This window comes from Dermacentor andersoni, chromosome 11 (genome assembly GCF_023375885.2).
Source record: "Dermacentor andersoni chromosome 11, qqDerAnde1_hic_scaffold, whole genome shotgun sequence".
Classification (NCBI taxonomy): domain Eukaryota; kingdom Metazoa; phylum Arthropoda; class Arachnida; order Ixodida; family Ixodidae; genus Dermacentor; species Dermacentor andersoni.
Window position 1 is genome coordinate 96,103,394 of NC_092824.1, and position 27,868 is coordinate 96,131,261.

General features: G+C 46.5%; 1 protein-coding gene and 1 long non-coding RNA gene across 2 annotated transcripts; both read left to right on the plus strand.

The window, feature by feature from the left end:
* Nucleotides 1-9,049: 9,049 nt before the first annotated feature.
* Nucleotides 9,050-16,004, plus strand: LOC140214083 (uncharacterized). The gene is made up of 3 exons (XR_011891001.1): nt 9,050-9,137; nt 14,892-14,950; nt 15,953-16,004. It is a non-coding gene; the product is annotated as an uncharacterized lncRNA (long non-coding RNA).
* Nucleotides 16,005-16,275: 271 nt separating this feature from the next.
* Nucleotides 16,276-25,045, plus strand: LOC126538968 (phosphate-regulating neutral endopeptidase PHEX-like). Its single transcript, XM_050185652.3, has 6 exons — nt 16,276-16,341; nt 17,168-17,295; nt 18,964-19,029; nt 21,840-21,947; nt 23,232-23,308; nt 24,783-25,045. The coding sequence occupies exons 1-6, from the start codon at nt 16,311-16,313 to the stop codon at nt 24,955-24,957; spliced, it is 585 nt and encodes a 194-aa protein (XP_050041609.3). The 5' UTR covers nt 16,276-16,310; the 3' UTR covers nt 24,958-25,045.
* The last annotated feature ends 2,823 nt before the right edge of the window (nt 25,046-27,868 follow it).

Sequence of the window (27,868 nt, forward strand, 5' to 3'; positions counted from 1 at the left end):
AGCGAGTTTTTAGTGGCGCGTACAGAGGCTGGCCTCTAAGATCTCCGGTGTATATCGACCAACCACGGTATGAGCAGCACGCTGCGCCGGAGATCTCGGAAGCGGCACAGCAGCTAAAATTGATTTAATAAGTGTAGAACCTTGGACGACTTGGTTATTCATGGCATAAAAATGAGCACCGATCATACTGCATATAACGGCACACGAGGATGCTTCTGCTTCTTTTTCACGTCCTTTGTCCTCGCGATGGTGCTCATTTTGTACCGTAGACTTACGAAATTTATACTGGGCTTTACTCGATTCGAGTACTTCGTCTAGCTACGATAAAGTGCTTGTCTACCATGCGATGCACCCAGATGTGAGTTCCACATGCGTTGAACGTTTCTATTTTTTTTTTCTCGCAGCGTGTGGCTCATATCGTTCGCGTAGGTGTCGCAAAAATGAGACATTCTTCTCCCCGTTCTCAGCTGGGTTGAGTGCACGGCTCAGGACCGTGAAGGAAGCTGGCACGTTCGTAGCCGCTCTTACTTTTAAAAATCAAATTGTTGCTATGCGATGTGGTGGCCGCGCTAGTCACGTGGCTCCCAGCGCTATAGCTGCGCACAGAGGAGGGAAGTTTGCGAGGCTTACAGTCTTCACTTCCCTTCACTTTATTACCTTAAAGGCCCCCAGTATTGGGGGATATTACATAAGGGGTGGGTAGCAAACATAAAATAAGTTAAATACACAAGAAAGATATATTTAGGTATACGTTTACTCGCTGTTAAATATGGTAATCATACAGTTCAAGAACGTGGATGGGCAGGTGATTACGGCGATGTCTTGTGGAAGGCCGTTCCAGTCCGAGGCTGAGCGTGGAAAGAATGATGAGCCAGAAGTGGTAGTGCGCGCGCGTGGCCGGGCGACTTGAAGGGGATGACCAATGCGGAGTGAAATGCTTGCAGGAGGACCGATGTAGGGTGGATGATGAAGTGAGCTGTAGAAGAACCCATGGAATAAGTACGTACTATAGCGATATGACGCCGAGAGGCGAGGGTTGGTAGGCCGGATTCTGCTTTTAACGATGATACACTGGCATTATATGAATAGCATGAATGACTGAATCTTGCGGCACGATTTTGTACTGATTCTAGATAAATATTTTGTTAAATATTCATATAGTTTGTTAATAGTTTGTTAGGTATTTGCCGATTCCGTCCCTGCCTCATGGCGTAGCAGGTAGAGCGCGAGGCTTTTACAGTTGGAGGCCTTTGGTTCGAACCCCACCATTGAACACATTTTCCTTCTTAAAGAAGTGCCAGACTATGCGAGGCAGGAATCTGTCTACCGCTACAAAGTGCTTGTTAAGCAGCGAGGAATCCTTCACATCACAGAAACTCGTCAACGCAGCTTGAAGGCCACCCCCTGACCACAAAACAGCCGAAGCAGACGACGGTAGTAGCGAACGCACACTTTTGCCAATGAGATTCAGAACTTATAACTAATAAATGTAGTGACTGACGCGCAAGAACTGATATAACGTCCTGTAAGAGTTGAAGCTACACGACTGATTTAGGGAAGTATCGACGCTATAATATAACGCCACCGAAGTATCGACTAGTATGCGGCCTCCACACTTTGACCACACTTCGGTCTAGAGCACCGAATCTCTGCGCTGCGATGGAGCGTACGCAATCATTGTTTCTGCGTTGCTGGCCGGTTTTGAGAGAGAACGCTTGAGAACTGTGGAAGCCGCAGGACGCGCCGGTATACGCTGGGCCTAGCAGCTACGTTATTGCTCGTTCTTTGCTTTGCAGCGCAGTGCTCGAGCGCTCTACACAGGTGTGTAGTAGACGGTATGTACTGCGGCAGTTTGGCGATCATTCTAAGATGCGGAACGTCGTGGATTGAATACGGAAGCATCGTAAACGGGTCCCTGCATAAAAGCGCGACCGTGGCATCCGAAATCTGCTGACGCACGTGCGTAATATCGCCATGGCAAAACGTTGTCCGTAGTCTGCCCGTCGATGTGTCTTGGGCAGTAGGCGTGGCAAAACCTTACCCAACCCACTGTCTTGGCGGTTTCAGATGGACTGGCACCTATACTTTTCGGAGGTGACGCGCCACTCCATGCCGCGACTTCCGTTCGTCGTGGTCAAGCTGGTCAACCTCCATTACCTCCTGGACATCAACCAGTTCTTCGACTCGCTCTCCGATCCCTCGTGAGCAGTGTACACCCTTCCCTTCTTTTTTTTTTTTGTACGGCTCGAGAACACGACGGAAAATGGACCGTTCAGCTAAAAATCATGTGAAACAGAAACTTCGTGCGCTACTTTAGCAAGAAAAGACAGAGAGGTCACAAGAACATCGGGTATATAAGACGATACGTGCGAAACGTCACTCTCGCAAGTAAAATTTGTTGGAAAGACATCAATACTTATGTGTGCACGCGAAAGAAATTCCGAGCATAGCGCCCCCCGCAACACACACACACATATCTGCGTAGCCAAAAAAAGATATAGCCATTCTTGGACAGCATATACACACGCGCTGTAATTCCACCAACATGTTTTCACCCTTTCTCGTAATCAAACCTCTTTCTGGAGATTGAGTGCCCGGAAGGCCCTTCACCATTCTGGGCCTGATGCCCAGCACCTGAAGACCCTGTGAAGTGTGATAATGCCCGGAGGCTACCGATTTGCAATGAGAAACACGTACAGCATACCTGAGTAAATCAAGCCGTGTATAAGCGACTATTTTTCGCAGCTCCCTTTTCAAAGGGCTTGCTAACGAGGCATTATCATCATCATCATCATTTCAGTGCATGGGCGCTACGTGTAGCTCTACCTCTAGAGTCACTCATATTAGCTCTCTGTATGTCGTCGAAGTCCGCGGCTCGTTTCCTGTCGAGATGCGCTGCTGTTTTGCGTCACACCGGCTCACCCCAGCTTCGCTTTTAGAGCGACTTTCGCAGCGTTCGGTGGGGATGCGCGTGATCTTGAAGGATGCGTGGAGCAATCAAGCGGCGATGAAGGCGCAGGCCTGCAGCCGCCGTCGTGCCGTCGTCATTCTGTTGTCGTCCCGACCTTGTCATTCAGGTTGCCGCTATGCCGTTGTCGTCAGGTAGTCGGGATCCCTTTGTCTTTACTCCGGTTCGGTCATGCTACCGCCGTCGTTGTCGTTCGCACGGTCATAACTTCCGCCTTTGTCATTTCGTCGTTGCCACACCGTCGTCATCGTCGTTACACAGCGCTGCCTCCGTCGTCGTCACGCAGTCATAATATTTACCAAAGATTTGATAATAAATAACCTGCACTCCCATCATCAAACTTCGGAACTATCGCAACTATCGCTAATGTGTGTCCACGCTTGATTCCTGCTGTCCCCATTAGAATTTCGCTTACTTTGAGAACCGTTTTCTGCGGCTGCTGCAACAACCTTTTCAACTCCATGTTTTCCCTTTAACGTAGGCTATAGCGTGGTATCGACTTGTATAGCGATTTCCTTTTCTTTTTTTTTAATTTGATTCCATTGGTGCAACGCAGGGGCGACACCACCCACTTCATGGACTACCTACGCCTGCTCCTCTTCCTCAACTTTGCCACCGCCTTGCCCAACCTCTCAAAGGTGCGCTACGTGCTTGCATCGTGAGGTCATTTGGTTGCGCGCAATTAGGCCCGAGTAACGGTAACGCTTAGTACCGTCGAACGCCTCCGCATGCCGGAGTGAAGTCGCCTCAATGAGATGTGTGCCGCCTATGGGCCATCTGCATGCGCAAACTTGTAGATATAGTGTCAATAAATAGAGACTTACGACAACTTTGGCACTTTCTTTTTGCTTCGCTATTCGCATCTCGAAACATATATATTGGTGCAGCAACGTTTGAAAATGTGGACGCGTCTATTTGCGAGCTCGTTCTCCGTGTTGGTTCACCTGTAGTTTAACTACTTTATTTTGGTCTTTGATCCTTTTAGTTACTGCACCGCTACCGCAGCTTCATGACGTCACAATCTGTAGAATGTCTGCAGGCACGCTGCATGTTCATAAATGCACAGTTCGGTGACAAACAGCGGATGACTGCGCGTTCACGGAGGACCTATGTGGCGTGAAGTATAGCGCTCATTTAAGGGCACAATGTGGCGCTAAGAAACAACTACGAGCGAAGAGAACGCGGCGCAAGCGCTGTGACGTGTGCTTGTCATGTATGTTAAGTTTATGCGTGTGTTTGTTTTCTATGCTATGTTTCTGTTGATGTGTAACAATGGAATGAGCGCCCTGGAAACTTCACGCACTTTTAAAGGATTGTTTGTTTTCAACACACACACACACACACACACACACACACATATATATATATATATATATTGCTCGAATTTGCTAGGTTTGCTCGATTTAGAACACATGCTTTGGCGCTGCTTGGCGTTGGCCGGTGATGGTTCTCGAGGTGAACAGTGGGGGCAGCAAATGCTGCACAGTGAAAACTTGCGGACCAGCTCAGGGCTGTCCAGAGGGCCCGTGTGACGGCAGATGGGCTCGGCCTCTCTGTACCGACGTGGGAGCGGCCCGCATCACTCCCAGAGTGATCCCTCAGGACCGAAATAAAGTTCTTCATACCATACCATATCACTTGGTGTCAGTGTTTGTTGGCTTCTTGTGATATGACTAATAGAAAAATCGGGCCCCTCGGTTAATCCCCCATCCTTCTCCTCTTTATATATATATATATATATATATATATATATATATATATATATATATATATATATATATATATATATGTGTGTGTGTGTGTGTGTGTGTGTGTGTGTGTGTGTGTGTGTGTGTGTGTGTGTGTGTGTGTGTCAGATCCGTAAGGTCGGTTCTGTCGGATTTTCTTCGTTTTTTGTTTACGTGTGTAATCGTTGTGTTAGGTATGTTTCGTTTTTGATATGTGCTTATGTCACACGTGCATGTGTGTGTCTTTCTTTTTCGCGGTTGTGTCTTAGAGCTACGTTACCACATCTGTTTGTCACGGTCGTGTTACGGGAGCTACTGAATAAACAGTGCATACGCTCACGCAGTCCACAGACTGCTATAGTCTAGTTGAGCTCAGACTGTACGGCCACTTCCATCACTGAAGCCGTACGGCTTTAATGAGATGAACGAGATGAATAAGTATCTTCCTCTCTCATGACACGTACATCAGCGTCAATGTGTGCGGATCGCAGGTCACCGAGGCGTACTGGCGATTCGCGCACGACCTGCGCCAGGAACCCGACAGGTGGCGCCTGTGCCTGTACTTCCTGGACGACATCTTGCCCCGGTCGCTGTCCTGGTTCTACCACCACTACCACTTGACCCTGCGAGTCGCCAAGGAGGTGCGAGATTTTGCACAACGTGGCTCAAAAATGCCTAGGACGTGTGAAACCTGTGCGGAGGCGAAATGTAGAGGAGGGGGGGAGGGATTAATGTACTCAACGACTCCTTGGACAGCGTTTGAAAACGCCCCCCCCCCCCCCCCCCCCCCAGATGTGCGCGAAACGCGATGCATTGAAACTGCTCTGAAGGCCAGATGCCGAAAATGATATTCAGATCTATATATCTTGCAGTTTTGTTGTTGTTTTTGGTACGGACTGGTGTCGGAAGGAGCGCGCGCTGTGACCAACAGACCGTTTTGCGTAGTAAGTAGATAATGTAAATGGTCGGGTTTGGCGGGCCATATCTTGGACATTCCAGGGTAACGCCATCTTATAGGCAGCAAGTAATCGCCGGGATTATATTGTAGGCGTGTAATGTAGCACCCGAGAATCGATATCAGGCTTCACAGCACGTTCCCTCTGACACTCGCTTGACTCTCGATTTCTACATTCAGTCACCTTAGATGATCCTGATTCAATCTCGCAGGGCAACGTGGAGGAGCATTTGCGCACCGTGGCGTCGCTGAAAGATGTGTTCGGGATGCTTCTGGCAAACACCGACGCGGCGCCTTACAACATGCGCGTCGACGGCGCGATCAAGGTGGCCAACAAATGTCTCTTCGTGTGCGCTGTATCCTTTCGTTTCGGGAAAAACCCCGCACCACGTACGCGTAATGTCATCGTGCCCCGCAAAACAGTTTCCAATTCCCAAACTGAATAACCGTAGCCACCGGGGGGGAAGCGAGACGCATTTGAAGGCGAAAGCCTCGCACGTCTCGTCGGTCGGTCGACCTTGAGCGAGAACGCGTCGCCGACACGAAAGGTAATAAATGGCTACGAACCCTCGACCTAAGGTCGGAGTCGAACCACGACCACCTGTGGGAGTCGAGCCCGTGACCTTTGGTGTTGGTGAAGGCGAAGTTAATTAGATCGAGTTAATTAATGCGCTCGATAACCACGACTTTTGGTGACAGTCGAACCCACGCCCTTTGGTGTTAATGGAGGCAATAAAGATAGAGATAATGGAGATAATGGAGATGGAGATAGAGATAATCAAGATAATGGAGTTAATCAAGATAGAGTTAAGGCACACGAACAGAGTTAAGGCACATGAGCTCACAACTTTTGGTGGGAGTCGAATCCACCACCCTTGGTGGTAATTTAGGCAAAGTTAATCAAGGTTAATTATCTGTAAGCTTACTCACGTAAGCTTTTCTGATGAGCTGTGGCATCCGAGAGGTCATGGTTCAGTCACCGGTAGCTTCAGTCAGCTCCTGTTATTGCGAATGTGAGAGACGGCTTGATTGTTGACTGCACTGCAGTGCGGAGCTCTTTTGCGTTTGAACGTAGCATTGAAAATTAGGGGTACGTGGCGTTGCTCAGGGCACGTTGAGCAAGGCGAAGTGCGGGGTGAGTTGGTACGCGGGGCAACTAAGTCCCTTGCTTCTTGTGTAAGCGTTCTATCGCTGGTTTTCATCTCAGTCGGACATGTTGAGGCCGCAGCGCAAGGACTTGAATGCTTGCGCAGCATGCACGGACTTGAATGCTTGCGCAGCATGCACATTAGCCGCAATATTATGCTGTCTAATGCCAGGAGTGTTCTTAGCATGGCTCCGAAATGGGAGCTTGTCCCGCGAGCAAATTCTCGTTTGTTTTCCTGTGCTAAATATCAACAATAACTATTGGTTCAATTTAAGGCTAACTCCCCCTTATTGGGCATACCACAAACAATAAAATATGCGACAACTTCGTCAGTTTGTTTTCAATGCGTGACCCGCCGCCGTAGCCTAGTGATTCCCATTTCGTTGGAAGCGAAATGCAAATACAATCGTGGATTTTTTGAGGCACACATTAAAAAACGCCATGTGTTAAAGATTAATTCGAAATCCCCTCTACGGCCTGCTTCATAATCATATCGTGGTTTTGGCGCGTAAAATCCTGAAATTTTTTTTACCTATACGCTTTCTGCAGATGAAAACTTAGCCTTTGAGGATGATGCAGCTATAACATTTGAATTTATCCTACATTTTCTTAGCATTTCTTCAAATATCATACCCTTTTCTTTTATGCAACAAACGCCTTCAAATTTAGTTATTTTCGTTGAAGTGACACTAAAGCGAAACAACAAATCAGTTTAGACTAATAAAACGTTGTTTGAGAACACTGCAGGTATCATTTCAAAATAATAGTTTGGTTATTAAACGAGAAAATGAAGGTCGAAGTATCAGAATTTTAATTTCGCGCCAAAACCCCGACGCCGGTACGTCAGTGTGACGTCAGGGATTCCAAAGTATGTTTTCGCATTTGGGCTGCGTCGGCTGAGTAAGGGTTCCCGAAACTTGCCATGTTGAATATTTGGTTCCTTTAGAACACAATGTAGTCCATCTGTACGGCTATATAGTTAAGTAGGCCCTAAAAGATGCCATCAAAATCTATGACGTCACAGCGACCAGGTGCGGGAACTTCAAGGGGCGTCGCCACCCGTATTTCGTTCTTGCGCAGTTTCTGGCTTACCAAGCGACTTATCGTGGTAAGATTGGTGTTTTTGGTGTAGTAGAAAGGCAATTTACTGATTCAGAAGAAATCATTTTTCTCTTTAGGGTCCCTTTAACTCCTCCCACAGCGCAAACTTCGCATTCACTTCGATTCTAGCAGCCTGTGGCCACAATCAAACAGTACCAGGAGATGCATGACTTGCACCTAGATGAATAGAAGCTAATTATAGTGTCATTTCCTAGTTAGCAAGCGATATGTTTATTACCAGCATACAACCGCCATAACGTTGTTGCCATAATACCGCTCGATAATGAATGAGCTAGTTTTTTTTTTTTGTTTTTTTTTTGTCTGTGCGTCTCTCTTCTATGTTTTTGTACCAGCTGGAAAAGATGAAGATCGTGATGTTCTTTGTGCCGGACCTTGTGGAAGGTGACGCCATTCAGATACCGCCACCTACGGTGAGTATCCATAACTTTGAGGGTGAGACTATGGCCTTCGAGATTATCGCCACCAGATCTCGGAGGCCATGGTGAGCCAGTGTGTGTAAACTTTACGACACGCTGCGTGAGAGCACGCAGAAGTTGTTGCGAGTATTATGTACAGGCATCTGTTCTAACCTATGGAACATCTATTTAAACCTAACCTAGTTAACCCAACCTAACGTACCCTAAGAGTTGCCGCTGCGGCAAAAAAAAAGAAAAAAACGCGAAAATTAGATTAGAAAACTGTTTTACTGGTCTTTAAACGTCACCGCAACGCGAGGGTCTTATTTGGACTTATTCAAACAAATGTTCTAAATTCTCAGTTTTCTTTTTTGCGATTTAGGATCTTAGCCGAGGAAGTGTAAGGGCATATGGTTGAACAATAACACGCAGAAGACAAACTTAAACTTCAATAGCTTGGCAAGAGTACAATAATTTCTGATCGGGCAGTCAGCGTTTGGAATCGATGCAAGAGTACGTTTACCTAGGTAATTTACTGACTGGAAACTCTGATCATGAGAAGGGCACTCACAGAAGTCTGGAAATGGGTTTGAGCGCATACGGCAGGCATTACCAAATCATGACCGGTAGCATAGCGCTATAGCCTGACTTGCATTTTTTCTCGAGACGCCACTATTCGTGCAGTCCACAGCGTGCATCCTTGTGTTTCGCAGGTTGATGTCGACACCAGTAACATCGTGTCGGCGGCACTTGAAGCGCGTAGGATCGAAGTGATGACCTACTACAACTTCAGCAGCTTCGTGAAGAGAGGGAAGCAGTTTGGGTACGTTGAATAGACGTATACGCGGTCGCCGACTTTTGAAAAGTCGTCACTATTTTTCCCTAAGCGGCCAGACTGTAGCCCGTTTCATACATAGCCGGTAAAACCGTTAAATGTAGAGATACTTCTCTCACTGCTTGACAAAATAAACGCAGATTCTACCTTACTGTGGGAATCGCAGTTACGTAAAGCATATTGCAGATATACATAGCAGGCTATGGCGTTGACCCTGCGGCAACGCGCCTCGACCGGCTTTTGACTCTCTCGATGAATTCGAGCGGGGCCTTATTGGTGGAGCTCATACATGCTGAGGGTCGGAAAGGACGTGGGCTTGTCTAGAACGTTCCCCTTCCGCTGCGTCAAGTATAGTGCCCCAGTAATATACACCACCTTCAAGCTGATCGAGTAATCTCTGAGTATTGCAAACTGTCCGAGTTGACGAATTTCTGGACGAAGCTGCGGTCTTCACGGGGCTCTTATGTGAGCACCGGGAACCGCCAGCACGCGGGGGTGGGACACTCGCTTTTGAATCGCCGGAAACCACGAGCCAGGGTTCGGCGGCCGACATACCCGGATCTTCTTACGCGCGCACCATCTGGCTCGGCACAAGTTGTGAACGCGGGAATCAGAGGCGAGATTTGGATGACGGAGCTCGAATGACGACGATGCCGCGCGACCACTCGGGCAACGCGAACGTGAGCATGTATACCCAGCAGCTCAAGTCAGTAGGCACCGCAGTGCCGCCGGCGTAGGAGGCTAGATAGACAGATAGATAGACTTGAAGAAACGAGCGCTACGAAGACGCGGACATTGTAAAGGGCGAGGGCACGTGCATTAGCTGCCCGTCAGTGACGCTTACCGAAAAAGAGAGCTTTTCTAATGAGATAGGCAGGTCGTGAAGTCGCGCTGGCGCTATTCTATGTTGTATCTATACAAAATCATGTTTCTTCAAAAAAGATTTAGTTGGAAGTAGCGTCTTGTCCGTCGTACATGTTCCTCTTTTAGTCCGTCTCTTCGTAGCGCTCTTTTCTTCAAGTGTGCAAAACCAACTCGCCCACATCAAGCTTCTGCTGCTTAAGATAGATAGACGCACTAAAAACTCCTGAAGTTCGGAAAGAATCCCTCGCATTAAAATTATGCACGACATAACAGAGAAAGATGTGGCTGTCCACTCGTCGTGTGCCAATTCGGTGTGACATTAAGTATAGTGCATTTTATGTCGCAAAAAGTTTGGAGGAAGCTTAAGCTTCGTCTCTAAGAGTGGAACGCGATCGCATATTCAAAGATCCTCGACTGCTTCTAACGCTTCCCGGCAACTGGAGCGTATGTAACCGTATAGTTTACCAGCAAACGCTTGCCGCGAACGCTATATGCACGAAGGCTAGCTTTGTGGTGGAACCACGGCCTCTTTCGTGGCCTGGATGGATGGATGGATGGATGTTATGAGCGTCCCCTTTGGAACGGGGCGGTGGCTTGCGCCACCAAGCTCTTGCTACTATGCTGCTTAATATCCTACCTAGGTTAACCAATGAAAAAACAAAAAAACCCCACTATGTACTACCACGTCCAAATTTTCTGATACCCTATTGCGAACTGTGCTTTTGTACGTCTCCGTCTTTTGTCGTTTCCCTACTTTTATTCCACCAATCCTCCAATCGCCTCTTACTGATGTCTATTGCGGACCTGTTTGCTTTACCACTGCTCCCGCTGAACCCAAGGGCTTCAAGGAGGCCAGTGCCTAAATCGACCGCTGGATAGACGTCTTCACATTCTAATAAAATATGCTCCGTCGTTTCCCTAGCTTTACCGCAGCAAGCACATGCTTCTTCTTCCTTCTTATATCTCGCTTTATAGGTGCGTGTTCTAAGGCATCCCGATCTCGCTTCGAAAAGTAATGAGCTTCCCTTTGAGTTATCATAAATGGTTTCTTTCCTAATTTCGTTTTTTCCCCTTAAGTAGTTACTCATGGCAGGTTTCTTTTCCATTGCCGCCACCCATGAGATTAATTCAGCCTCTCTGACTTTCCGCTTGACCTTTGTTGCTGTGTTGCCCACCCCACAGGCCACATACTTGCTGGTAAGTTTCCTAGTTCTTTTCCTCCACTGTGAATCAATGTTTTACCTGTACAGATACCTGAACACTCTCCCAGCCCATTCACTTTCCTCCATATTCCTCAGCCGTTCTTCATACTCAATTTTACTGCGAGCTTCCCTCACTTCAAAACTAGTCCAGCCCATATCCCCTTGCACAGCTTCGTTTGTAGTCTTCCCGTGCGCGCCCAATGCGAGGCGACCCACTGATCTTTGGTTCCCGTCGAGTCCTGATTGTACCCCTGATTTAAAGCAAACAACCGCATTTCCAAAAGTAAGTCCTGGAACCATTACCCCTTTCCACATACCTCGGAGGACCTCGTACCTATTGTATCCCCATAGCGCTCTGTGCTTCATTATGGCTGCATTTCTCTTCCCCTTGACTGTTATGGTTTTTTCCTGTGTTTCCATATATCCGTTGCCTTCGTTTATCCATATACCAAGGTATTTATATTCTGTTACCCGAGGTATTTCTTGGCCCTGTATCTCCACTGTCTGTTCACTGTTTTCATTGAATACAATAACACCTGATTTTCTAACACTAAATTTCAACCCTAAATTGTTGCCTTCCTGTCCACAGATATTAGCCAGACGTTGCAAATCACTTTGCTTGTTTGCGAGCAACACAATGTCGTCCGCATAAAATAAACCTGGGAGTTGCTGCTCTATTATTGTACCTGCCTGTTTGTATGAGAGATTAAACCCGATATTACTTCCTTCTAGTGCCCTCCCCATCCTCACCATGTACATCATAAACAGCAGCGGGGATAAAGGGCACCCCTGCCTCAGTCCCTTGTTGATATGAACTTTCTCCGCGCTCCTCATCCCTTCCCATTCAACGCAAACAGTATTTTCTAGGTAAATCTCTCTCAAAAGCTGTATACAATCGTTACCTAAGCCTTCCCCTTCCAGAATATCCCACAACATGCTGCGGTCTACGTTGTCGTATGCTCCTGTAATGTCCAAAAAGGCCACATACAACGGTCTGCTTTCTGCTTTTGATATTTCAATACACTGTGTAAGAACAAACAAGTTATCATCCAAACGCCTACCTATTCTAAAGCCATTCTGAAGCTCTCCCAAAATGCCATTATTTTCTGCCTATGCTTGAAGCTTTAATTTGATTGCCTGCATTGCTAGCCTGTATATTACCGATGTAATGGCCAACGGTCTATACGAGTGAATTCTGTCTTTCTCCCCCTTACCTTTATAAATTAAATTCATTCTACTTTGTCGCCAACTGTCTGGTATTCGTCTATCTTTTAAAGTTTTTTCAACTGCTTTCACGAGAGCTTCCTTACTTTTTGGTCCCAGTTCATTTATCAGCCTAACGGGAACCTCGTCTAGCCCTGTGGCTGTGCGCTTAGGAATTTTCTCTTCCGCTTTCTTCCAGTTTAAATTTGTAAGCACTAGCTCCTTTCCCCCTTGGGTCTCTTTCATGCTCTTTTTTTCTTCAAATACAACCTTGTCCTTGCCTTGGAAAGATTCGGCTGTTACTTTTTGGGTGTAATTTATTGCTGCTTCTCCTTCCAGTCTGTTTTCATCTTCGTCTAGGATATGTTGTTGTATTGTTGCTGCCTTCCTGCCTAATAATTTTATGTGATTCCAAAATATTCTAGGTGCGGCCTTCTTTTTCTCACGTATTTCTGACAACCAACGTTCACTTTCACCTTTTAATTTTGCTTGCACCAGTATTTGAACCATAGACTTTTTCTCCCGGTATATTTCCCATTTACTGGTTACTTCATCCTGTGGCAACTGCGCCTTCTTTGCCTGCCTGTGCTCTCGAGATGCTTTCTGTCGTTCGGCGATGGCTTCTCGTATCTCCTTGTTCCACCAGCTTTTCGGTTTCTTTTTTCCTTTCCAATGAACATGTTGTTTCTCTTTCCGTATTTCTGTCGTTACTACACTTAGAAGCTCACCATATTCCCACCCCTTACTTGGCGACTTGCAAATTTCTTCCTCCACTCTAGTGACTATATTTGCTATTTGTTCAGCGTTCAAATTTGGACTGGCAATTTTGCTTTCGTTGCTCTCTTTCCCAACTACATATCCCATTTTCAAAATGATGCGTTTATGGTCACTCCCTATGCTGCTAAACCCTTCCTCATCGATGACCATTTCTCTCAACTTATCATGAATTCCTTCTGTCATCAGACAGTAATCAATGGTCGATTGCCGGTTTCCCACTTCCCACGTGATCTGTCCTTCACACTTAGGCCCTGTATTCACGATCACGAGGTTATGTTGCTCGCAAAGGTCTAGTAGGAGGTCTTGCGGTAGGAGGTGAGCGCCAGCTGGACGTATTGCAAGGAACCAGACGCGCCGATCCGTGGCCTCCGAGATACCCTTGCGCCGGCGCGCGCAAATGGCGGACGCCGCGGTCGGTGAACGCTGGGAAAAGGGGGTTATTTGAGTTTTCGCGTAACAGAATTATGTTTCCCCTCGTGCAGTCAAATTACAACCCGAGCGCTATCATGTCTGCAGGTTGTGTGTATGTCGTAGCTTACGATTTTCCCACGTATTTTAGCCTAAGAAGTTTACTTAGTTGAGTAAATTCCTTGTGTCGCGTGGATGCCTGGCCCGGGTATGGCTGGTTCGAAAATCCTTTTGCCGAAACGACGTCAGACGCCGGATTTTCTGCAACACGGCCTCTTTAATGCTTTCGCGTTAATATGACTGTTTTATTACACGGAAAGTATTGCTCCTTAACGGATTCGTACTAATACGACTATGTAATTTCATGAAAGTTATCGCAGATGTGAACCTATTTACCACCGAGCGAGCGCGGAGTGATACGTCTCTGCAGCCGCAGCGCACTGCACTCACGCTGCGTAAAATAGTTACGCTGCGTACTGGCAGCGAAAAGGCGCGCAAATGTCACCTGATCTGACGTAATGTTACGTCCACGAGTCGCAGTTGTAATACGTGAAGTGTTTATTGTGTATAAAGCGTCGCAGAAGAAACAAAACTACTGCCCAGCGACACGCGCGGTGTGAGACTTCTGTGAATGCGCTACTTACTCGAAGCATGTGCCACAGCGCTGCATGCCTGCTAAGTATGAAACGAAAGATAAAACGAAGTGCACCGACGCAGCTCGCTTGCATGACGAAGTGAAGAAAAAATGGAATTAATCAAGCTGACGGGTGCCGTATTCGTAACCATATGCGTTGCAGCTTTCGTGGGAAAGTAAGTCACCGTCTTCTCAAAGAGAACCTACTGAGATAAAGTTTTAACTTGGACAGGTCTTCGACTTGATCCTTACGCATACGAATGCTTGTTGATTAAGCACAGAAAAGAAAGAAACTCGACTGCACCGAACACTCAAGGCAGGATGTTGATTCGGGATCACCGTTCATGATTACCACTGCGTTATTTTTGCCGTGCATAGGTGAAAGAGAGCAAATGTCATACGTCGCGTACTGACTGTAACTCTACACGAGCGGGACGACGGCATTCGTCGTTTGAGAGGTCTTTCGTTATTTTCTGGCAGACTTCGTTTCCACGGAAGGGCTATCCGTATTTCTGTTTGAGTTATTATTTTATTCGTTTACGTTTGTTTATTTTTTACATATTGCGTCCCATTGCAGCATTTGGGGCCTTGGGCGACGAAACATTGAAAGTGTGGCATCCTAATAGATCGCTTTCGCATTCATATTGCCTGCAGACCTCCGTACAAGGTGCTTGACCTGAACTGCCGCTACAACTACGGGACGAACACGCTATGTGAGCGAATTTTGTGCTGTACGCTTCCGTGAGCTTTGTGGATTTAGTAACGGGATTTATATTGGCGTTCAGGAAAGAGGAAGTAACAATGCGAGCTACGCGAGGAAGTGTATATATATTAAAGTGAAAGCATCTGCTAGTCGAACAAACCATTATAACTTGACAAAAAGCAGTGAGTGACCATATGGGTGCGTACATTGTAAGCAGTGTGGCTTACGGCCTGAGTTTTGACAAGTTCGAAGCGTTAGCAAAAATCAAACGACCCCGAAAATCAGCGAAGTCCACAGTATATCAACATTTAAGAATAAGTGTGTCAGTGTGCCATCTGTTCTGTTATCTGACAAGGAGATTGCATACACTTATATGCTAATTACCTATGACCAGGCACATTTACCGAGCGCATATACCATTGTGTATGTGTGACGTACCATGCGACCTCCCCTCTTGTTTATTTACTTGATGTTTTCCTATGTCTTTGACGATGCGTTCGAGCGTATTTAATTGTTTGTCTGTTGCAATATCAGAACAGCTGTCAGTCAGCGCAATGTGTCGTTCTCTATGTGCCTTCACTATCTGCATGCTGTTCCCACCTAACGTACGAGGAAGTGTCACGTTGCACTCTCAAAGGCCAATAGCAGTGAGATATCACTTTTAATAAATCAGTTATAAATTAACAAGTATATACCATCGAAACAACCGTGACACAGCCGCAGGGCTGGTTTTCGTCTAACTGCACCGCAACACTCGCGGAGTGATCGAGGATTCTATGTTGCCATGTGATATTTACGTAGCCACCGCAGCACTGCCTATTACGTATGCCTACTATGTACACATGCTTAAATATTCATCAGTGATCAGTGCATGGGCATCATGAGGCAGTGGGAAATAGATGCCGGAAGGGTATGTGTCGCCTGGTCGACGCACTTGACATTGCCATAAAGAACCCGATGCCCTCTCGAACTCGATGCCCGAACTCGATGCCCTCTACTGCAATCATCGCAGACATTCCCCACGCTCTGTTCCACGGTCCGCTCTTCAAGGAGGGAGAAAAAAAGTGAGTATACAACATAAGTAATCTGACGCTCGGTTCTCGTAAACAAGTTTGTGCATATTCGAAAGTCTGCAAGCTGTACCCCAAATTCATGCCTGTCTGGACAGATATTTAGAGCCTGTTTTCGTTGTATCGTGGTGCTCACTAATATCGGCTGGCGACTGCAAAAGCATTACCGCGACATCATTTTCTTGATGAATCATGTCGGTTAACAAAAGTGACGCTAGTGACTATACTCTGATAGTTATTTACGACTTTGTTTCTTTTCTTAGCCTCGTGTATCTACCCAAGCTGCTGCATGTCATCGGCATGGGCATGGGAAAGGCATTGGATCCGCATGGTGAGTGGAGTCGGTGTGAAAGTTTTAAGATTTCTCGTTAGGCCGTTATTTGAATCAATTTAATAATTTAATTCGTACCGCAAGGTTGGACAACCAACCACCATTTCACGTTCGAAGGGCTAAGCATTTCGTGATGCAGTCCACAGAATACACGCCCCAATCTGTCGAACTGAGCCGATTGGATTGTGGAACGCGGACAGCGGTGCCGCCGGCGTGGCATAGAGGGCGCTGCACTACCTGGCAGAACCGCTGCGTCATCGCTACGGTTCTACATCACCCTCTCTATACTTCCGTGTCTTGCCACTTGCGACTTCTTATTTCCAATGCTTAAACGAGAGCTTAAAAGAGCCAGATGTGGAGGAGACAAGGAACACGACGGAAACGGCAAGGGTCATTGAATGCAACAGTTCCCGAACAGTATCGAAAAATGGATAAAGCGGCGGAACAAGCCCATTGTGTCCGATAGCGCCTACTTCGACTGGGATTAAAGTTCTGGAATGTTCGGAGATGTACGCGAATTATATATATATATATATATATATATATATATATATATATATATATATATATATATATATATATATATATATATATATATATATACATACAAATCTATTCTTGTAGCTTAGCTGTCTAGAGAGGGACGGCAAGATTGCAGTAGTAATATTTGTTGTTCCTTAAGTTCATCGTCTTGTTCAGTTGCCGGATCTACTCAACAAACTGCGTGTTCCAGGATGTCCCCAGCATTTCCCCTGTATATACAGCCACTCCGACCCATGTCTCTGGAAGCACCCAGCTAGTCCGTACAACTTATTCATCCGTGCAGGTATGCACATCAGCTCCGAACCGGAGGACTCCGACTGGCTGTGGGGCGAGTCGCTTGAGCGCTGGGAGAACAACACCGCGTGCTTCCACACCATCTACAATGTGCTCGACCCGAAGACCAGGCGGCAGGTGGGTGTGCTGTGTGTCAATCAATCAATCAATCAATCAATCAATCAATCAATCAATCAATCAATCTTTATTCGTGTTGCAAAAGTACACGAGGAGGGAGGAGTAAAAGCCACCGTGCAGGCAGCGCGACAGGCTCTCACTGCCGTAGCATGAGCAGCACTTACGAACAAAACTTGAAATGAATGCAAGGCGGTGAACATACATAGTTTCAGCGGTATATGCAGATATGGTAGGTGTAGTAATTGAAGATCGATAAAGAACACAAAAGTGAAACATAGCGGCATCAAGCAAGCACACGCATTAGATGAGTCGACTGTCGCTGTTTATAACAAATAATTGCAGTCTGTGCTAGTAATAACGTATTTTTTTTTTCATTCAATCAGTTATGCTGGTATGTTGTCAACTTTTATAAGAATATATAAATTTCAACTTCAGTGAGTGTCTGTTTATGGCCCAGGAACACTCGCGACGCCTCCGTTCTGGCGTACTGTATACTTTTGTACACTATAAACTGAACCGTTATTGTGGCACAGACGACATGTATTCAATCCGTAAGCAATATCAGATGCCACACTATCTTTTTAATGCTTAGATATCTGCCTGGTGCATCCAATCTGCCCCCACTTTCTTTATGTTAAACTGCTTTAGTTTCATTGGCTTTATTAAGGAGTTTTCCTTAGCAAGAGTGGACCATACTTTATTAATGCTTAAGTGGCCAACTGAAATGCGAACGACGGACCGTGCCTCTGACGGTAAAAATCAGCCCTAGGTGGTGCGAATTATTCCGGAGTCCCTGTGCACTACGGCGTGCCTCGTAATTCAGATCGCTGTTTTGTCACGTAAGGACGCCATAGTTTCATATTATTTTTAACATATCGGGCGGCCACCTTGGCATCACCATTTTTGGGTATACTTGCGTACTTAAGCCCTGGGAGTGTTAGCCAGTGCCACTCACGGTCGAGGCGACGGATGTGGAACATCCTTCGTACAGCAGTTTCGAAGCGAAAGCTTTACTGGCCGCGAACTTGCGATTTCGCCGTGGCACCGCTTTCCTCGTCACACCGCGTTCCTCGTCGTTGCGCTCGCCTCCGCTCGCTTCGCCAGCTGCGTCGCATGCCTGATAACATGTCGGAGGATTGAAAAAGAGAGCTCGCGTGCGCCGCAACCACAGTTGAGGCGGCAGTATGGACGGCGACGATTCCGATAAGCAGGAGGAGGCCTGGAATCGACATCGGAACGAGAGGAAGAGGAAACGAATCGCCCAGGAAACATACGGACAGCGCACCGAACGACTGGCTAAACGCCGTAACATAGCTAGACAACCAGACTAACCTGGACTTGCAATCAAGATTAACCAAGGCTAACCAGTGCGTGAGCGAGCGCTGACAAGCCAGAACAGCAGACAAACTCTCGCAAAGCAAGCGTAGACCTTGTCGTCTGTCTTGCAACTTTTGTCGTCTGTCCTACAACTTCCGCGGCCCGCCGGTACTTCTTACCTTTCACATAATTGTTCGTCCAAGCCTTAGCTTTCGCTACGTATATCCTGGCATAGCCGAGCTAAGCCACTGCCAATTTTTCACACCGTAGGCGCAAGTAGTGACGTTACCTGTACGCACAGCATAAGCTTCAGGAAGCGCCGTGTTAATATCGAAAACCCCCCTGCCGCAGGTGGATGCCGACAGAACCTTTCCTGGGAACCTGGTGGACAGTATGGCGCTGCAAGCGGCCCTATGGGTAATAGACGGCACGTAATTACCTCCGCACACACTCGTCGCAATACTACCGGAGTGTCTTCAGGTGTAATAAAGGGCCCCTAATAGAAGCACTTGACCAGTTTAGGCCGATATAGTATTCCTTGAATATGTATGTTCATTGACTTCGTAGCAATGTGTTGTAGACTGATAAAGACAATGAATGAATATTCCCTTTCTTTTTTTTCATTTCCTGCCAGAACTTCAGCGTCGGTACATATCTTTGACGTCACGGATTCCAAAGCATTTTCCCCCCTATTTAGGGACGCTGTGGCTCTGTAAAAGCTCTTGAAACATACTAAGTCCAGTGTTTTGCCCTTGTATCGTACAATGTATCCTATCTTTGCCGATAAAATGTTAACCGCATAAAGTTTCTAACAATATTACCCCGAGAGGAAAATCTGGCGCCACCGTCTACACGAGTTTCCTAACGGCCGTTGTGCCGCCCTGGGAATGCCGGGATATGGGTATCCGAGGCTTTGTCTTGAACGTGGCTTGGCCTAAAACATGGCAATGGCTGCAACAGACAAAGCGTTACTTAAATAAAATCTTCATATAATGTTTTCCATTCACCTGTATTACATCTTTGAATAAAGATAACTCACCTCCAGTGCGTGAGCCAGCGCTGACAAGCCAGAACAGCAGACAAACTCTCGCAAAGCAAGCGTAGACCTTGTCGTCTGTCTTGCAACTTTTGTCGTCTGTCCTACAACTTCCGCGGCCCGCCGGTACTTCTTACCTTTCACATAATTGTTCGTCCAGGCACGAGTCCTCATGATTGAATATAAGCTGTACTTTTGTGTGATATTCAGGAAAAAAAGGAATAACCAGAATTTTAAGTACTGTTTAGTAGTAAATGAACAATTGTGACAGACAGTGCCTGGCTCTGCGAGAACGATCCGAAGTCACCGCACCACGGCATTCCCGTGCACCCAAGTGTGGCGCAGCGCCAGCTTTCCCTCTAGGTAATATGATTATTAGTCTATTATTAATACGATTATTAGTAACAGTGTACGATTAGCCGAGCCATAGCAGACGCTGCAGAAATCTATGAGGGCACGGCTGGGAGATGCGGGAACTTCAAAGCCGCATCGCCATGCGTCTTTAGCTTCCGTGTATGTTTTCTATATTTCTTTGTTTAATTTTATGATCACCACCATTGAGCCTCACCCATTCTCAGGCCACTGAGCCATCCTTTTCATTTATTTTAGTTATTTCCTAATGCTACCTCCGAGGGCATTACAGAGGGGAGTGTTAAAAACGGGAAGCGTAAAAATCAAGCACAAAAAAAAATAATAATAAACAATGTAACACAATAGTAATTTCTGACTACACAACGTTTGGTAATCTCCTGCCTCGACCTAACGTATACTAATTCAGCGTAAATAATTTTTTTCAGTTTAGTATCCCTGTAAACTATACTATATTTACTCGGACTGTATAACGTGACATAATACAAAAGGATGTTCTGAAGTGTGAACTATCGGGAGAATTTCCTGTTGTGTATATTCTCTATGGAATGTGTATGATCAGTAATGGAAGTTAAAGCAGCAGAATGAGTCCTGTTAAACATATATTGTGCTAGTAAAACAAGTATCTCCGAAGAATAAATTGTCGGAGGGGGGGGGGGGGGGGGGGGGAGAACCTTCAGGAGTCTGCTGAAGTGGGCTGGTTGATGCATTCGTAGAAGGGAATCCAATGGCACTTCGTAGCTTTATGAAAGCGAGAACCTCTTATCGTGTGAAAAATAGGGCTGCATGTTCAATAAGTTCAATATAGTTCAATAAGTACAGTCCAACCAACATATAAGAATATTCTACTGCCAATGAAAATACATTCTTTAACGGATAGTTCTTAAAAGTGGGTCACGCAGAAAAATATAAAAGAAGGCAGGAGAAAGCTTTCAACATATTCAGCCAAAAGAAAGCAGGTCACTGTCACTGCTTCAGAGAAAAGCCATAATCTACCAGCTTTGCTTGCTTCGTGCAAAGCTGGCTGAAATTCCTTTCTTTTTAATTTAAATTCTCTATACAACTTAGTGAAAGGTCCTTTACAAAAAAAAAAAAAGAAACAGAACGAAGTGCTGAAGCGACCTAATCTGCATTGGCCTACTGCAAAGACAAAGCCTCCATGAGCAGGCTGCACTACTGTGTCGTCGTCAGAGTTGCCAGTGGTGAATCTTACGCTTTCGACGGCGTCCCACGCAGCTTTTTAGTTTTTTTTTTATTTTTTTTTTATTTTTTTTGCTCTCGAGACTGACTCACAGCACCCACATCCATTCATATAACCGATAACATGGCCTGGGAACATTCTGGAAATCAGATTGTTCTACCATAGAACACGTACTAAAGCTGACGGTACCGTGGTTTTTCATTGTTATATCGAATATGTTTTCATAACCGTGGTGTTCTTTATAAGTGGGTCGGACTGTATATCCAACAGAGTGATGCGGATACATACATTACATACATACATACATACATACATACATACATACATACATACATACATACATACATACATACATACATACATACATTCTTCGTGTGAGAGCGCTTCTGCTCCCGACACTGAGAAGAAGCGCTTTCACGCGAAGAAACATACATACATACATACATACATACATACATACATACATACATACATACATACATACATACATACATACATACATACATACATTGTAATGTGTACCACGTGACCTTCTCCTCGACATTGTGCCACTGTAGCTGCTGTCGTCGAACTTACCCTCGCTCTACGGTGGCTGCTACAACCGCTGTCGCGCATGCGCAGTACTTCCGCCGGCGGGCCAGGGAGGCCGCTCACCCGAATCCCGACTTCCACCTTCCCGAGAGCAGAAATCTGAGTAGCGACGAGATATTCTTCTACTCCTTTGGCGAGGTGCGTACGAACGCTGCATGCAGCGCGTTTGTTCTTTGCAAAAGTGTCCCTTCATGGTTAACTGAAACAAAGACTTAATGTGCGCCAGACGTCCTCTAGCGGTAACTGGAATCTTCGTAGCTATTACGGGCGTTTCTATCTACCTATTTACGCCAATCAAAGTATGGCCACGTGAATGGCGACGAATCGAACCTGTGACCTCGTGGTCACCAGCTGCTCACCATAGCGGAGCACGCATAACGTCAACGGCAAAGTTGTGCGGCATTCCTGCACTTATGTTTCCCTATAATATGGCAATGAAATGAAAGCACATTACGGTACACCACCCCGGGTTGCTCCCGACACTGAGAAGGAGGCGCTTTCACGCGAAGAGACAAACGCATGCAGAAACCGTCCGTGCCAGGCATCCCTGTGGTGAAACGTGAGACAGAAAAAGAACATGTGCTGCAGAAGCCAAAGGGGGATGTTAATACTCAGATGTACAGAAGAGGCGCGTATCCGTTGCCATGGCGACACCTAGCGGAGCGGAGCATGCGCAGAGCGGGCCCTTCTGGAACGTACTGCGGGGAACATTTTCCCAAAACACATGACGATGTGCACTAGTACGTTCGTATGGTCGTGCTTCTGACTGGCCGACGCCAGCTGTATAACTTCCTCCGCAGTGCCGCAGGTAATTGTGAAAAAGCTGTGAGCTTGCGATACTAATAGTCAGTACCTAAAGCTTCCACGCCGGGTGTCGAAGCACATTATTATATGCCTCAGTGATAAGTAAGCGCGCAGTGCGCACTGTTTCAGAGGCTGCGAAGCGCATCTTGATGATCAGCATCATCATGATGACAATTAGCGTATTCTCCTTTCAAAGTTGACGGCGCCATGTGCAACCACACTTCAGCGTACTGTTAAAGTTCTTATACAAGTTTATTGCCACTGTATGTTCATATGTAACATCCTCATTGGCTATGATAAGTGCTTGCACGATTGCAGTATGATCCTCCGGTCATGTAAAAATTGTTATTCGGCGTCACTCTTTGTTATCTATTTAGTCGGTTTTCCAAACGTGTCTTGCTTACGTTCACTATGCCAGTGTCTACCTTTTCGTTGCTATATTTAGAACTCTACCGCTTTACGATAGAACGACGTTTCCATACCTTTCGGGATGTGGAGGTATATTCATTGAGCATCAAAAACTCGACATGTTGTTTGTGAGGAGAGAGGCATTTGAGAGCCCTTATAACGCCGAGCTCTCACATCGTTCTTTCTTTGCCTGACGATCCGAATGTGCAGTACATGTGCGAGGTGCTTAAGCCGGCCGCCCACAACAAGGTTATCGATTTTGGATACCTGCCTCCAAACCGCATCAGGTGAGTGCAATCGCCGTACTATATCGACGGGCGTGTATATATAAATATATATATACTATAGTGCCCAAGAACAGGTTTACGGCTTAATGTTGGTGCACTTGTGTTACACAAGGAACATAAAACCGAAAAACAAAACAATATGTCAAACAACAGTGGTACAAAGTGCAACAAAAAATTAAACTATTCAGAGAGAGAAGTCAGATAATGAGCAAATAGCAGAACTGAATATATATCGAGATCAGACAAGGAAATGTCTTCCGAGGAAAGCGAAGGCGAGGATGTGAATAAAAAGAATCAGAAAAGAGAAGTGATTCGCTGGCACATGTATAAACGCAACACCTGAAAATGAAGTGAAGGATAATAAGTGTCACCATCTGATTGTTGGGGTTGGCAGCTGTATTTAAAATAAGTAAGCGCTTGTGACGGTACAAACACAACACGTACGCCTCTTACCACAGTTGTACTACGGCCCGCTAAGGACTGCTACACTACCAGATCACTTTGCGCCAGCAATTGAGTATCTAAACTCGTCGGTAAATTGGCCCATCCTCTGCATTTGCGTTTCAGTACCATGACTTGGAAACTTGGGATTGAGTTTGACATCAACGATTTTAACGCGACAACGTCAAGAAGGCCCTGTCGTAGAAAATTGGTGGCGGTGTCGGTGTCCGGCGTTGGCGCAGGACGTTGTTTCGGCAAAAAGATTTTCGAACCCCGTATACCCAGGACATCTATGTCATGCAAGGAATTGACTGAACTAATTGAATTTATCAAGCTAACACACGTAGAAAAATTGTAAATAAAGACTTGTACACAACCTACGGACATGATAGCTCTCGGATTGTAATTTGACTGCGCGCGAAAACATAATTCTGTTACGCGAAAAAATCAAAGAAACCCCTTCACACGCACAAACCGGCCGCGGCGTCCGCCATATTGCGCGCGCCGGCGCGATGGGTGTTTTGTGGGGCCACAGAGCGGCGCGCCCGGTTCCTTGCAACAACTCCAGCCGGCGCTCGCATCCGCCGCATCGCGGCCCACCGCAAGAGGCCGTGGTTCCACCACAAAGCTCACCTTTGTGCATAGCTTTTAGGTTGTTAGCGCAGGCAAAGGGACGAGGGACAGAGGTACGCCGCGGACACAGGCGACGCGCTGTCGTATGTAACCGTATTGTATACAACGGTTACATACGATCCATTTGTCGGGAAGCGTGAGAAGCAGTCAGGGACCTGTGAATGCAATCGCGTTCCACTCCCAAAGACGACGCTCCTCCAAATTTTGCATTCCGCCGCCGTCGTATAATGCGATCGTGGGCATTTAACCCTCGACCGCCTGCCCAACAGCAGAGCGCCTCAGCCCTATTGCGGGTTCCGCGACAGGTCCGTGAGCGTGACGTCACGTTTTGTGCTGCGTACGTGCGTGCGTGCGCTGACGTCTTCCTCGTTCTGCGCGCACGCGTTTTGTACATACGCAGGCTAAACACCCTGCTCCGTAACACTCCCGAGTTCGCCACAGCCTTCAACTGCCCGTCGACCAGCCAGATGGTGCTGCCGACGGCAAACTACTGCATGGCGTTTCCTCCCAAGGAGCATTACGTCATCAGGCCCATCGATGCGTACACCACGCCGGAGCCATCTGTTGGCCCCTAAGCCTATCAACGTATCAAGATCCCCCCCTCCTCCCCCCCCATGAACTGTTTTAGGCCCATGCGTCTAAACCTCGTATATACTAAGTGAATCATGCGGAATATTATATGTGTAGATCTCATGGAAAGAAAGATCTTGTCTCGTAAATATAAGTATACGTTGATAAATACGAACCGATCAAGTTTATTATGGGCCTCGCCGTAAACCGATTGTCGAATAATCGTTATACCTGTCTTTTAATTCTTTCTAAATATATTGCTAATCAATAAATGAAAGAACATAGCACGTACAGAGAATGTAAATAACTAGGAAAATATACAGATTGCCTTCTGACTTCATACATTGTAGATAAGTTTGAGTAGGTTTTCTCGGTTGTCGTTATAAATTACGAGTAGTCGCATCGTGATTAACTGTAAACTTCCATATTTTACTCTTCACTCTCTCATATGTAGCACCAGAGATCATTTAGTTATGTCTTGTGTGTGGTTCCCAAGGCATTAATTAGCAAGAACATATAGTGTGTTCGCAAAACGCCGGGACCAAGTGATTGATGTTTATGTATATCAGGCACGTACCCAAGCGCCTCCCCCCCCCCCCCCCCCCCCCCGTCTGCCCACACCACCACTCCTTACACACATTCCTAAAGCGCCGCCAAATCAAGCTTGAGACTTGACAGCTATTCGGCGGTCAACATTTTGCTGCCTCTCTCACTCCTTTTGGATGGCGGTGGTTATCGGCATCTCCTGGGATGTGAAGGCCAGTTTCCACATTGATTCGGTGCCCGCGCGATTAACTTGAGATGCGTTCAGTTGTCACCATCTATTGCAACGGTCACCCCCGCGTATTGCTGACCTTTCGTTAGTTGAACCTTCTTTGTTTAGACTGATCCAGGGAGCAGGAAAGGGATTCAGTCCGTATATAGTGAATTGGTATGTGCGGTCGCGGAACGGGCTGCGGCAGGAGAAAACGCCAGCTGCCTGTAACTTTTCCTTTTGCTTCATCACTTCCACGAGTCAAGGCTCACCGCAACGCTGGCAGATCCTCGAAACTATGATATGGATTAGAAAGGAGGAAAATTAGATCATGGGAAACAGCGGCCGTCATCAAGCCCTGCATCAGCCGCTAAACCCATAAGCAATATGATTGTTACCCGTTACCTCATCCGGTTTTTCCCTAATTGTAGAGCACTTCTCGCGGAAATTGGCAACTGGAAATAAGAATCGCAAGGAGTTCACAAATTACGCGATCTACTAAGGGAGAGAGCCGAGGCAACAGCCGAACAGGAAGGAAAAGCGAAAATTAAGAAATTAGCCGTTGTTTGTGAAAACATTTATGGATCAACATCTCTTTATTTAAAAAAAAGGTAGTAGATCGAGAAAACGCCGCCAGAAGTGGAGAATAATTACGCGTGTTTTGAATGACGCTTCTGCAGTTATCAGTCCAGCCGCCTGTAGTAGCCACTTCTCTGCTGTGCTTATGTTTTTTTTCTAACCTTCAGCGGTGGGTGCAGTATGTCTAGAACCGTACCGTCCGGCGCTCTAGGCGGCTAAACGGGACCGGCGGCTACGCATCGCTACGCAACTTTCTAAATAACAATACCAGTATAGGTTTTGGCACTTGGCAGAGCAGTAAACGATGGATTCAAAAGAACTGTGATTGTTCCGCAATATGTATTTCTATATAATTCTTCGAGAGCTAATTCAAGAAAACACTACGAGGGATCTTTATTTTAGACTTTCGCTCGGGTACTTGTTCTTGGCAGTGTTCTTCCTGCGCCTCTTTCCTGCGCGGGAACATCTGATGTGGTTCCTTGTTTGTCCAGTAAAGGAGAGGTGGATCTCGCAGGCGTACCTGTAAGATGCGCCTTATTTCATTTCCCTTTTGCGAGTTTACGCGTCTTTATGGCGAACGGTAGGCATTATTCACGTTTGTACTATAGTAAAGGTACCCCCCCCCCCCCCGCCCACCCCTCCTTACTATAGAAAAGTTACCTCGGCTGGGGGGGGGGGGGGGGGGGCGCCCTCCGAAAAAAAATCCTGGGTACGTGCCTGATATATATATATATATATATATATATATATATATATATATATATATATATATATATATATATATCCGTGCACGCTCGCTTCGTGACGGCTGCTTTTACCTGCTTTTACCGGATTTTACGCGGTCGGTTGATGGGCCTCACCTGATCGAGTATTTAAAACGTAGTGAGTGTTAGGAATAGTGTAAGCACTATCCTAGAGCACTGTCCACCGAGAAATCGAGCGTAGTCGGAGGCTGGAAAAAGCACGCTTAGTGTTACTCCTCGAGTCGTGTGTTAGCCATCGTTGTATACCGTGTGCTTACTACGCTTTCATAATAATGGCCTGTCTCCTTCGTTTTTCTTTTTTATTTATGGTAAGAGGGGGGGGGGGGGGGGGGCGAACCGCAGCATTGCGCCTTGCGCTGCCATCTCCGCACTGTAATGCAGTGTTTAACGCGCCCTCAGCGCGCTCCGTTGGCCCCACATATTTCAATTTTGTTGCCGCCCGAGTTTTAAGCCCAACACGAAACGCAGCAAGATCTTCAACTGATTCACGAGGTGGGGTATGGTTTCATAAGTTTAGCTATTTTCTTTACCTATCATGAGATCATATATTCTGCATTTTACCTGCCGCGGTGGCGCAGTGGTCTTGGCGTTACGCTGCTAATTCGCGAGGTCGCGGGTTCGAATCACGGGCGGCGCGCCTGTCGCACTTGAGGGAAAAAAAAAAAGCGGCCGTGCATCGCGAATTAGATGCATATTAAAGAACTTTGGGTGGTCGAAATTAATCTGGAGTCCCCCCACTACGGCGTGCACCTCGTAATCATATATTGGTTTTCGCACGTAAAACTCTATACTCACGGACAACTTTCTGTGGCTTTGGGG